We start from the raw sequence: 14,598 nt of genomic DNA, 5'->3' as shown, positions 1-14,598 counted from the left end.
TCTTACCCGTGCGACTATTAGATATACTTAACTAGACTACATATATTCTCATTAAAAGAAACGTTCATGTAGGTACCTACTACTACAGAATAAATAATCCTAGTACTATTTAGGTAACAGTATGTACTCTTTAACAAAACGCGTCTGTTACGATTAGGACAGATATGACCGCATGGTTAGCCACCAAAATTGGTGTGGGGTGGATGTACCTGTAGCTACTTGTTGCGATGCGACGAAATCGCGGAGTGAGCCTCGCCTGGTACTACCTAGATTTAGATTTACTTTTTTTAGCTGCTATTAAAAGAGATAAATAGTTAGGTAGGTAACTACGTCGATGATGGATATCAATGAAATTTTTTTTAAGATCTTTAAAAGAAAAATTTTATCAACGTTAATAGTTTCTCATTTATTATCCCAGAAATAACCCGCCATAAAATATAAATGAATCAAATAAAAAGGAACGTAGTTACTGTGAGGTAGCAAAAATTATAGCCACCCATATTACCTCAATTAGTTATGGAAAATTAATGAAACACTTTTTTCCGTATTGACATACTTTAAGCTCGTGAATCCGCATCGTGTTCTCGGAAATAGTTAATAATGGTGACATCGCTAATAAACTTTTCTATGACAGAAGTGTTTGTCTCCTCGAGAGATCCGTATCTACGTAACCACAATTCTTAAAACCCTTACGTACTTGGGTGAATGTGAATGGTAATCCTTTTTCTAGGAAACGAATGTTGACGTTTATGCTGTCGGGTTCAAAGAGCATTGAGTTTTCTTGCTGCGACAAAATCATTGAATTAATAATTAAATAATAGGCATATTAATAACTCCTAGCCTAGTCGGCAGTGTCCTTGGCTATAAAGCAGGAGGTCCTGGCAGGGGTGCGAAACTCCTCTCTTCGGGCAAACTCGGCACTGTTCGGCTCAGCATTGCTCCGAGCAATTTTTAGGTTTGACACAACTTGACGTCCCTTTGCGTGCACAACCACAGATAAAGTAATGGCTTGAATTTTGAAAACCCTAAAGAGACGAAAGGAATAGTGCCATTCGACCCTGAACCGCTGTCAAACTTCGTCGGTTTTGTAGGAAGTTTCCTTTCTGTACGGTAGTACTATTATTTATTCTGTGGTCCTGGGTCAAATTCTGGTATCTAATGGTCTGGACAAATTCTATTCTATGCTATTCTATTCTACATATATTTACCTTCTATGTTAACTATGTATGTCGTAGTCTAGTGCCAACTACACAAGCCTTAATATTGAGCCTACTGCGGGACTATTTAAGTCGATTTGTTTGATCCCAGTGGCCCATACCAACTGGTCAAGATTTGTTTGTCAAGAATCTCAACTGAAAGCGACTCAGTTAACTAACAATTTGTATTGCTAACAAATATGGGAAAGAACAGATACAAAGGTAAATATCATTTCATAACGCAACATGACATACCTAATTATAATCAATAAACCTTAGGGAAAATAATATCAAGAGATTACTCTAAGAAACTACTTAACACGTAAGATTAGTTCTTCCTTGAAATTAATTTCCATTGCCTAGGTATAGATAACACTTGTTCTTACTGCAATTTAAGTATGTTGACTGACAGATGCAGTCATCACGATCAGCCAATTAACTTGGTCATGTTAATACTTGCTTAACGATATTTCCTGGCATCCGATCTATTATTTACAAACAGGTTAAGTACCTATTGAATCTTGATAATTTTATTGAATTATATTATTCCTCTTGAGGTAACATTCAAAAATCAATTATGTATACAACAATTTAGTCTTCTTCTTATTCGATACCACACCATTTCTGTGATTAACAGGAAACATCAGGAACAGGAGAAACAGACTTAAATGTTTAATTGCAAAAAAGCTATGACTGATTAACTTAGTAAAATAAAAATATTTTGTCCTCTCCTAAAATGAAATAAGACAATTGCTCAGCATTTCTTCTGTTTGTAATGTACCTATTTGTAAATTGTGTGTTTTTGCAGCATCCAAATAAACGTTTTATCTATCTATCTATCTATCATTTTTGTATGTACACTTTTTTGATTAATTCAATTGTTTACAGGCAATAACTTTTAACCCCATTTTGTTTACTAACAGGTCGTCATTTATCTTTGAACTCGCGCAATGGTAACCAGAGATAACGGCAATTAAAAACTTGACGTAAACACTGCTATGTGTAAATGGGCGTATTTTTATAGGTAAACAACCTCGTTTAAGCTATTAAAACTAGGCGTGGATAGAAACTAATAATGTCATAATTGTGCTTCTACATTATTATTTAGGTTTCTCAAGGGCCGGCAACGCTTAAGTGACTCCTGTGGTGTTGCTTATGTCCATGGGCGACGATGACCGCTTCCTATCAGGCGGCTCGTCTGCTCGTTTGCTGACTATTACATAAAAAACAAAACAATCGGTTCTATTCGGGATCCCTTTGTTTGACATAAAGTTTGAAGTCATAATGCATCGTTTGTCATATTATCATTAGTCCTAATTCTGATACCGTTAACTTTTCAAGATTTTCATAAGGTTATCTTATAGATAGGTTAGGTTAGGTAAGGTTTGTTTTATGGCGCATCTTGAACAGTTACGCGTTTCTGAAAACAAACGCAAATAATGACTAACGAAAATGCGGACAAACAATACATTATGACTTAAAACTTTATGGAAAACAATTGAGATCGGGTTAAAGTCACAACAAGTTGTTGGATCTAATGACCATTTTTGTTGATTATCTTCTATCAAACATTCATTAAGCAGATCAGTTTAGTCAGTTGGCCGGACGGAGGTCTGTTACTGATAAATCACTGGACCCTGCTGCGACTACCACCAAGCAATTAAAATGGGCTTAAGGGGAAGCGTATATACATACCTACTCAATAAAACCATTGACATACTTAACATAATGTTCCGTGTCATAGATTACGTCAAAAGGTAAAATTCTATAAAAAGTTGTGCAGTCTTGTACAATAATACCTATTCTTGAAAAATACTATAAAATCTATAATATATATGTATAAGATAAGATAAGATAAGATAAAGATAAAATTTATTTCATTGAAAAATATCCAAAAATTAAAACAATCATAATACGCTTAAATAGTTACTTAAATATTATATGTATGTATTATACGTATGTATGTATGTGGTTACTACATAGCTAATTAACATTAGATTCGTTACGTAAAAAAAATGTTCCTGAAATGTTATTGCGTCATGCGCATTCAGCATATATTATTGCACAACAGCAACTTATTTTGTAGTTAAAGTTTCCATGAAATAAAAGTTCTGTAAAATGAAACTTTGTACATTCCTTACATCGGTAAAACGTACACGAAACTGTCTAGTTTAAAATATATTTACTAATAAATAATTGTACTGTTAATTTTGTGACTCTTACTTAAAAGAATAAGTAACTTCTAGACATACATATACTCGAACCTATCAATACAAGTTTTTTCGCCTAGAAAATTATTCAAATTTCGATCGGATCGAAAGGCCTTTTCAGGCCTCTGAGCGGCGCAATTATTTTTATTCGACACGGAAGATTATTTTTACGAAAAACTCCTGCTACCCCTTAAGTAAAGGTGACTATGCACCCTTAAAACTACCCAATTATAGCCACCCCTTTTAAGCACCGCTCTCAGCTATTAGCCCTTAAGTAAGAGATTTATGGCTCGTCATTAGACATTGTTGATTGGACACGGTTGTTAGAAAATAAGGAACAATATTATTGTGGCACACCATCGCTACCTGGTTTGTCTGGAAGATTGCCTCTTTAGTGATAAGAACGCATGCTGCCCATCGCCGCCATATTGTGCTTTTGATTGTAGTAAATTTCTCACCATATATGTAAATATTTGGTAAAATACAGGTAGGTAATAGTCACGTTTGGTAGGTATTAGAGATTCACTAGATATGAAATAGTATAGATATGTGACGTTCCACGGCAAAAGGTACCATTGCCCCGGCTGAATATTAGAGCGGCCTTAATAATAGCGTAAGCGCCAACCGCCATAAGGTACCTTTTGCCGTGGAAAGTTAGATATCTTTACTATTTAATATCTAGTGAATCTCTAAAACATTTCCCGAATCGCGCCGTCAAACAGTTCACCAATGAGTTTTTATGATTCTATATTTACCAGTCCCTTTTCGGTGAAGGAAAACATCGAGAGGAAACGGGACCAAACCCAATAAAACCTTGTTTTCCAGGATCCCTTAAGCCATGGCAAAAAGCCGGGATATGAATATACCGAGGAAGATGATGAATTCAGTGTTAAATTTGAAGCCTTGAAGCTATCGAGGAGCAGCAGTTTGTGAGTTAAGAGAGATGAGATAAATGATCATTCGCAGTCGATGACTGATATCTTTGACATGAAGCATCTTGCCAGCCATAGTTGAGTGCAAGTGGCACTGAACTTTTGGCGAAATTGAAGAAATCCTATGTTATCCCTTAGAACTTAGAATATGAAATTATAATCCATCAAGCTACATACCCACATACAGTCACATCAGTATAGACATACCCACATACATACACACATGTACATGTATCGATACCCTAGTTCTCCTCCACACAGGTAGGTATCCTCCACACAGGTATCTGTACGAGTTACGGAGATTTTAAACCAAACCATTGTAACTAAAACGCAATCGATCCAAAGCACCTATTAAATAGCTTAGCAAAAACAAAATACGTAGTACCTATAAAAAAGTGTACCAGTTTTTTAACTCTCCACTCATATGGCTCACTATCGAACTTTTCAATAAACAATTTAATTAAGGTAATGAGGAAGTAATTGGGATATTAAAAGGTATTAAGGGCTCCGGTTATCAGCCGATCGCGGCGGTCCGCGTTATTGATGCTACATTATTATTATTCCGCTTACGTCTTTTCACAAACGGTGCCGCCAAAAATGATCGAGAGTAGTTCTGGGATAGGCATGGAGTCGATTGTAAATATTTATGTTATTAGAAAAATAAAATGCATAAGGATTTTCTAATCCGGTAGATCCTTAATGCCTCTAGATGCTGAATAAAACAATTATGTTTTAGATATTTCGTTGAAATAAATTTAACTTAAAAACGCAGTTAATACTTTAGAGAGAGGCGGATAGATGAAATGATCGCTGAAATAAGAATTAAACCTACATGTTTATAATTTTCTAAACATACATAATGCATTATTGAGCGAGTAGCCTCTTTCTACGGTGCAATTACATGTGATCAAATGACACTTGCCAAGCAATTCCTAAGCTCACCCGGTCAGTACCTACATAATTACAAAAATTACATCATCTCAAAGGCGTTATCACTATCTTATTCCATTATTAGTTTTATTCTAACAATTTTAAATATAATTTAATCGTATTTATTGTTAACTGGGTATTCTTAGAAATACACTACACACACATGTACTAAGATTGCTTTTACTTTACTATAAGTATAATGGCGTTATAATAGTTCTGAAGTGTGGTATTATTGCATCATTGTCGCTCTTTGCATTGTGCAATTAGGTATCTAGGTAGTATGTGTTGCTGCTTTTGCTTGCTAAGGTTATTTCTAATGTCATCCAATTGCGTGATTGTGAATTGAAAATGTGTGATTGTTTGTTTGTAATTAATCAATGGTGCATTTTATTTTACCCGACATGCAAATATAATGTTTGAACTTCGTCATTATTAATCTTATTTTTAACTATACGAATTGAGTACTTGCAATAAAATACCTTGTCATTATGTTATCCGATTTATGGATGGATATCGCTTCACGGTCGTTTTAGGGATGCATTATTTATAGTTAGGGAGGCGAGGTAGCTAAATGGCGTAATTCAACGGCGCCGTCGAGACCTATCAAAATCGAAAGATAAAATAATTTCGAAAAGAAAAGCTCGTATGGCAAAAACCATTTTAGCGGTGGGTTTGGCGTGTACGGTTTTTCAAAAATGTTAAAAAAAACAGTTACTTGGGCATTCTCGAGCGCGTCAGATATTCATACTACGTATGCCCCGAGTGCCTCTGATAACAACGGTATACTAATCTGCCGGTTTGCGTGGTGGGGGTAGGCATATAAAGTAGTCAAAAATGCAAAAAAAAAAAATTTACTCGAGCGCGTCAGATTTTCGGAAGGGGTGTTAAGTAGGCCCCAAGGAAGCTTCCTTTAAAAAAACTGACGATTTCGGCGTGACGATAAGTTACGATGAATTTTTGAAAATGAAAAAAAATAAAGTTTTTTTGAAATACTCGAGCGCGTCAGATTTTCATAGAAGAGGTTTATCTCGGTATCCTGAAAGCATATTTTTTTAATCTGACAAAAATGTTGGTGGGTTCTCTTAATCTGACCGAAAAAGGTTTTTTGGTTTGGTTTGGTTTCTTTTTTTTCCTTTCTTATGTAAAGAGACCTTTTTTGTGTAAAATAAAATTACCTTTTTTGTTTATTTAAACTTTTTTTTTGTAAAATGTATCGTTCGCGACTTATATGCCGCAACGCGTTCTTAGGAAGACGAAATGGCTCCTCCACACTTCCGGTCATGCGGAAACCGGCAGATTTTGTATTTTTAGTAAGTTTTAGATTATATTCTTCAAAATAAAAAAAATAAAAATCGCGCTCGAGAATGCCGGATTAACGTTTTTTTTTTACAAGTTCGCGACCCTATAACTCGGCGGCGTCAAGGACTTATCGTCAGATTAGTTAAATTTAGTCTTTAAACACTAAAATCAACCCCCAATATCTTAATCTGACGCGCTCGAGTATTTCAGACTATCCATTTTTTTTTACTAATCTGATCGTCTATCCTAGGCGCGCGTCACTACATATAGAGCTAAATACTTTACAAGGTTGTTCTATTAGGTCTAAGGTATCTCTCATATCTTAAACTGCCACGCTCGAGTATTGCCGAAAATTCCCCTATTCGCCTCCCTAACCATTACTTTAGTTGTGTTTTTACCTAAGTATATAGGTAGTAGAAAATGATATACCTAACCAAAAAATTCGTGTCGATCATTTAATACTTAATTGATATTTCATTACATAGTGGATGACCTAGGTAGAGGGGGTCTTCGAATCTCGGGCTATATAAAATCTACATTATAAAGTTATTTTAGTAACAATTTTAACGCCGACTCCATAGCATTCCCTGTTCCTCACCACCGCCACCAAATTGAGTTATCAACTTTGGTGAAATTCATTGTTTTTAACCTTTTAGCCTTTTTGTGCCGATGCGTGTTTAATAGTCAATTAATGGACGGCGGCGCCTTTGTCCCAAATTAGTTGCTAAGGGTTGGAACTGAACCCGGGCCCCGCGGCGGGGCCCAGGGTTATGGACCATATCGTCTCTGGCTAACCAGAATAAGAATGATCTTTGATTACAATCAGTTGTTACGATCCTTTAGGTCACAGTTTACACTAGTTCGCGTGTTTCACGCTTCTGCACTTTAGGTGATACGTGTGTTACTCAGGAATGATACCACCGCGAGAGTCCATACAAAAAAACGCAATTTAGAGGATCCTGCATTACATATTACTCCGTTCTCCCTCCTATAGTAGCGGTAGCGTTGAAATATCGCCGACGCCGGCGGGTTTCAATTCCAATACGATTTGTATTGTATCATTTGTATCGATGTCAATTTATCAAATAACACATACTTATAAGGGAATGTAATACAGTTGGTAAATACCTACTTATACTTAATTATTTAGTTTATTTAATGTTTCTATGTTTTTTTCGGCTGTTGTATTTTGAATTGCTTTAGGCATTAAGTTACCTATTTATTTAAAAAAGAGACATAAATTAGGGTTAGGGTTTTAGCCGTAAGAAGTTCACTTGAAGTTAGGCTTTTAAAAATTGAAAACTAAAACAGTCTCATCAGTATTTTTTATCTACCTACATTACATATATATGTATATACGTGTAAGCCCAAACTCCAAAATTTTTTGCCTCACTATTAGGCTCAGTATTGTCACTTATACACAAAGCTTATATGATTTATAACTAAACATGACTTAAAATTCAGAGAATTAAAAAAAGACCGCATTAGGACATCACACGTTCGAATTGCACCAATATAAAAAGAATGCAACGAAAATTGTAATTTCGGAGGCACCTTCGACCGGGCGGGGCCGGTAATGGGCCGATTAGCCCCGTGATCGACTGATGAAAGTATATGGTTAACTTAATAACTTCAAAAACGAGGTTTTTATAGATCTATTTTTTTCTAGTATTGAGGAGTTTCTTGCTTTAGTTGTCGCGTTAGATGCCTTGCTATCGTATTTGACTACTAATCAAATCAGTATCTTTTTTTGAACTGTCAAAACGATTTTGCTACTATGGAATTTATATGAAACACTAGCATGTGACGTCACAGTCAAATTACCTACTTTTTATAGTTTTATACGGGTTTAAAAATAGAAATTGTGTTTAAAATTAGCTGATGTCTACGTTTCTCTATTAAACCTGTGGTTTTTTATTTCTTGCGTTTTGTAAAATTATTTATTTAAATATATTATAATTTATTATAACATAAATACAGCCAAATACCCCATAGAGTTGCAATAAGATTAACCTTGTGAAAAAACTTATAACAATATGTAATACGGGATATATATAAATCAAATCAAATCAAAATATACTTTATTCATGTAGGCCTAGCAACAAGCTCTTATGAATCGTAATTAATCTTAATCTAATTATCAGAGCAATTTATTGAGGTTAATATTATTCCATAATAAAATTGGATTATTATACATGTCAAATTTAACACTAAGAATTTCACAAAAGGATCGTCAAACATTTTAAAAAAAATTGTATAAAAAAATACTAGTCTAGAATTTCTAGAATAAAATCTAAATGTCAAAAAAAAGCATAAGTAACAAACAAGTAGATAATATTACATCGGAATATCCATTTCCTCATCAATAATCAAATATACCTAATAAATAAATAATCATTTCGAATAACAATTAATCCCACTTTGTATTATCATTCATGTAGTCCTGTGTGGTATAATAAGCTTTGGAAATAAGTTTACGCTTTACATAATTCTTAAATTTATTAATAGATAATTCAGTAATATGGTTTGGAAGTTTATTATAAAATCTTACACAATTACCCATGAATGATTTTTTAATTTTATGGAGCTGAGTGAAGGGCACTGCGTACTTATGTTTATTTCTAGTATTAATATTATGGATTTCACAATTTTTCCTAAAATTTACAATATTTTTATGTACATACAGAATATTCTCATAACCAGTACCAGTGCATTGACAGTGCACTGTCATTATGTCAATTTCCTTAAATTTATCTCTAAGTGAGTCTCTATGGTTCATTTTGTATATTGCTCGAATAGCCCTCTTCTGCAGAACAAAAATGGTATTTATCTCTGAAGCACCGCCCCACAGTAAAATACCATATGCCATAATGCTATGGAAGTAACTAAAATATACTAATCGAGCTGTTTTCACATCAGTTAACTGACGGATTTTGCTCACTGCAAAAGCTGCAGAGCTCAGTCTATTCGAAAGAGTAGCAATATGGGGACCCCACTGGAGTTTAGAATCTAAAGTTATACCAAGAAAAACTGTACTATCAACTAATTCCAATTCCTCATCCTTCACAATGACACTTGCTTGCACATGCCTTACGTTACTACTAGTGACAAACTTAATACATTTAGTTTTTTTCTCATTTAACATTAAATTATTAACATTGAACCAATTTACTACTTTTGAAATAGCATTGTTTACATCATTGTAAGCTTGTTGCTGTCGTTTGACTTTGAAAATAAGTGAGGTCGACTGCAAACAATACTATATCATGGTGGGTCTTAACAAGGAATGGCAAGTCATTTATGTAGATAAGGAACAGGAAAGGCCCCAATATTGACCCCTGTGGTACACCCATAGAGACCAATTACCCAGGTGATCGCTGTCCATTCACATCGACCCTTTGTATTCTACCATTTAAGTAGGACTTAAGTAAATTCAGTGCCGATCCTCTAACTCCGTAATAATGAAGTTTCCTGATTAATGTTTCATGACAAACACAGTCCAAGGCCTTAGATAAATCACAGAAGACACCTAAAGCATCTCGTGACTCCTCCCAGGCATCGAAAATATGCTTAATTAGCTCAACACCAGCATCGGTTGTTGAGCGACCCCGTGTAAAACCAAACTGCTTTATGCATCAAATTATTAACGTTAAAATGTCGTACTAATTGAGAAAGAACTAATTTTTCAAAAATCTTGCTAAATGTTGGTAGCACAGATATCGGTCTAAAGTTAGTGGGGTCAGAGCTGCTACCAGATTTAAATAAAGGAATTACTTTACTATGTTTCATTAGATCAGGAAACTCGCCGCAATCAACACTGTTGTTAAATATAACTACCAAGTCAGGCGCTACAATTTCTACTAAGGATTTGACAGCATGGACAGAGACTCCCCAGAGGTCACTAGTTTTTTTGACATTAATTGATTTAAACGCCTTTATTACATCTGAGGTACAAACATGTTCAAAATGAAGGTCTCCACAACACTCTGGAGCGTTATCTTTTAATAATGTAACAGCAGATGAGGGTGATGAATTTAAATCCTTAGTTGTAGATACTGGTACCTCGGTGAAAAATTTTTCAAATTCTGTAGCTACTTCTAAATTAGAATCTATAATTTTGTTATCAATGTTTAGTTTAAGTTCTTTAATTGTGTGTTTCGAACGACCAGTCTCCACATTTATTACTTTCCAGGTTGCTTTAATAATGTCTGAACTACTTTTTATTTTCTGACTTAGATAATTTCGCTTAGCTATATGACAATCTACTTTAAACTTCTTCGAATACGCCTTCACATGTTCTTTAAATTCATCACTCTGATTAAACCGCCGTTCCTCATTTAAGGCATACAGTTCACGTCTTCTTTGATGTAAGTCCGCAGTAGCCCACTCACTAAAAACTGATGCACCACTAACTACGACCGATTTTGAGGTGAATATCGCATTATAATGATTCATAAAAGTGTGAAAGAATGAATTATACATACTATTAGGACTCATATCGGAAGACAAAAAGGGTAGCGCCTGAACTAAACTTAGCTTCATTCTTTCCACGCGGTCCGAGGTTACTGGTACAAAAGTTATTTGTTTTCTCATGGTATTTTTCCTAAATGCCTCAAATACCATTAATTGACCTAAGTGGTCAGATTCTAAATTGCTGATAACTTTTTTAGCAATAGGAAAAATATCTGTGAAAATATTATCTATACAGGTCCTACCTATACCTACTACATACTATTAAAGATTAAGGATTTTATAGTAATCCCTATTTTATTTAAAAACAAATACATTCTTTGTTATGTATAGGTATTAAATATACATGTAAGTAGCATTTATAAGTCCTACGACATTATATTTAACCTTATTGTAAGCACTTTAATTAGAAATCCCGCAATATTGTATTGATATAATAATGTTACTCAATCTTATTAATATAGAGCCATAAGGTACCTACTACCTAGTAGGGCTAACTATACTCTGTATCTTTAGGTACATTATCGAGTAGTTAAAATAACATTTATTGGTTAACCAACCAAATACAAAACCGCCTGGATCTGTCACTGAACGATCTGAATTTAACCTACATTATTTGATCATGTACCTAATGTTTTGTTTACTTTTATTTAAATACCTAAAGACTACTATACTACTACAACTACTCTGCAGCATCAAGTGGAGTTCCTGGCCCAGCAAGTAGACGCCCTGGAGATGCGGTCACGACGAAAGATACTCCTTTTCCATGGCGTGGCTGAGGCTAGTGGAGAGGATACATCGGCACGGGTTGTCGAGTTGCTGAAGGAACATCTGCAGTGTGAGCTGGCTATAGAGGACATCGCTCGGAGTCATCGCATGGGTCGGCCTAGAAGTAACCAAATAAGATGCATATTGGTCAAGTTTCGCGACTTGTCCGATCGCAACAACATCTGGTTTGGCAAAACCAAATTGAAGGGCTCCGGTGTGGTAATGTCGGAGTTCTTAACAGCGCCTCGACATGAACTCTTTATGGCGGCTAGGGAGCGTTTCGGAGTCCGAAGCTGCTTTACGCGAGACGGCAGCATCTACGTTTTGGGTAAAGATGGTAAACGCAGCTGCGTGTTTGGTCGTGCAGATTTCGACCGTGTACAGGTCGCGGCGTCGGCGGAACCGGCGGAGCCGGCTCCCAAGGCAAGTGATGTAGGTGCCCCAGGTCAAGCTGCTGCGACTACTGCGAGTCAACGAGCCGGAAAAGCGAAACGGCAAGCCGCTATAAAGCCTCGAGCCTAATTACTGTATCATGTTTCTTTCTTGCAACCCTTGTTATGTCAGTATTTTTTTAGTTCATTTTAATGCTCTTTTTCTTGACTGTGTTGTTTTGCTGTGTATTTCTACCTTCTTTTAGTTTGCTATTTCTGTACTGACATTATTGTATACTTAGTTTAGCCGGATAACACTACTTGTTGTAACTTTTTGACAATTACATGACATGATGACAGCTGACGTTTTATGCAATGTTGCCGTTTAACAGAAGCGTTTCGTTTTACGTTACGTCAAAATTATTGTTTATTTATAATTACTTCATTGTCGTTTAAGATGTTTAAATATTCCGTATTTCATACTGCTGGCGGGTAGTCAGTTTACTGAACAATTTAATAGTTTATAGTTTATTTTTTGTTTGTCTTTTTTTTTTACTGTATTTAATTTATATATTTTTATATTTATTATTATATATTTATACACAAAGGCTATGTCACATTCAAGTAATATAAGCATTAATAGTGATAGTGATGATTTTCTTTCCTTTTCTTCCGATTTCGATGGTGAGAGTTTTCACAGCCTCCCTCCCCCTCTGCATGACGTACTTGACAGACAACTTTCTGATGTTCCCAAAAACCTCAATATAGTCCATTAAACAACTGTACCGCTATTCGGAACCTAATAATAATATTGAGAATGGCAACCCTGTTGTCGGTCGTATTGTCCTTTTCTAGCATATACGTCCCTCTCTCTCCCACACTCCCACCACACAGCAGTTTGCTTTTTGGCGGTTGTCGCAAAAACAAATTTCCAACACATTGGCTTGCTGTTTTTCCATCTGGAAGGTCGTGAAGCTAAACTGCTGGTGAGTTTTTGAATTGTACCCCAGTTTAGCTGACTATATTGAAAAACAGTTTCTAACGGCTTTTGCCGTTCGAAATAAATATTTAAATTTAGTGTCCGTTAAACTATCTAGCAAATAAAAACGATCCGGAATAGTAATGTGTAAGTTTTCAAAGGCTGCCTGCGCGCACCGTGGCTATGCTAATGAAAATACTAAAACACATAATGGTAGAAAACACATCGAGATGGTAAAGCGTGCACTTGTCACCATTAAAATTTAATTAATATTATACCTACATTAAGTCTCTTCTGAGTCTTATTACTTATTACTTTAAATCTTTGTGTGTCTATAATAACTGTTGAAATTAGGTATAACACTTAAATGGTGATGTGTGGAGGCATACCCTTCAGTTTTCAAGTGATTTGTGTTTTCGAATACGAAAGGATCGGATAGTTAATACGTGTTACGTAGAACCTACGTATTAAGGTAGAAGCTTATAGACGTGTAGGGTTTATCTGTCCAAGTATCTATCAGCAACTTGTCGGTTTATCCCGTTCCGGGATAAATATAATATTGCAAAATGAATTTTTTGGTAATAAACTTGCTGATAAATAATGTGTACCCGCTTAGGAGTCGACGAAGCCCCGCTTCGCGGGGCTTCTATTTCCGCTCTGAGGGACACAAGGTAACGAACAAACCTACATCGCAAGAATTGCATTTATTTTTGTGGAAAGTGAGTACTTCGGCAGTACGTAAACTTAAGTCTGACTAGATAAAGAGAGATATTAGCATGGCTCTGCGCAAGAATGACATGGAAATCCTTAAGTATTTCACTCCCTATCAATTTATATCTCTCCAACTAGATCTAAGGATATTGAAAAAAAAAAAAAGGTTAAAATGTAGGTAGATAGGTATCTCTTTAAATAAATAACAGGTACTAACAGCTTAAAAGAACTCTTGCATGTAGTTACTATATGTGCTTGTATTATTTTGGATTTGAATAACTGGATTATTCATTATACTTATATGTAACTATAGGTACATATAAGACGGTTCTTTAAGCCTACCTACCTACCTACATAAATAGTACCTACACTTGTAAACGTTTTAAGTAAAATCGGAAGCCTGTGACTTGAAAGGGCATTAACGATATGGGAATGTTTAGATTGATTCATTGACGAAGACGCATGGTTTGCTTCATAATTTCAAATTATATTCGCTAACTGTAGAGTTAAAGTTTAGTTATGGCAAATCTCGTCACCGTGAATGACACTTTCTAAAAGTGCCTATTAAAGTAAATCCTTTCCCCTTGTCAAGCGAAGAACTCGCAACTACTTAAGGGAATATTACCCATAAACATAAACTTCATTTGAATGATATTCTTAAGCTATGTCTGTTATGGTTCCACCTGCGTAAGGTGTGCCTAAGAGAATCTTTTATTCAGTCACAAACTAACG

General features: G+C 35.3%; 1 protein-coding gene across 1 annotated transcript in view; it reads left to right on the top strand.

Moving 5' to 3' along the window:
- The window catches only part of LOC134668289 (uncharacterized), a 31,167-nt gene extending 18,614 nt beyond the window's left edge, over positions 1-12,553 (top strand). The window contains exon 2 of the mRNA XM_063525771.1: positions 11,702-12,553. Coding sequence (XP_063381841.1) covers positions 11,702-12,327 — 626 coding nt within the window. The 3' untranslated portion in view covers positions 12,328-12,553. The remainder of the gene's footprint in view (positions 1-11,701) is intronic.
- The last annotated feature ends 2,045 nt before the right edge of the window (positions 12,554-14,598 follow it).

This window comes from Cydia fagiglandana, chromosome 10 (assembly GCF_963556715.1).
Source record: "Cydia fagiglandana chromosome 10, ilCydFagi1.1, whole genome shotgun sequence".
NCBI lineage: Eukaryota > Metazoa > Arthropoda > Insecta > Lepidoptera > Tortricidae > Cydia > Cydia fagiglandana.
The sequence above is the reverse complement of the archived record's forward strand: the minus strand, read 5'-3'. Positions and strand labels throughout refer to the sequence as shown.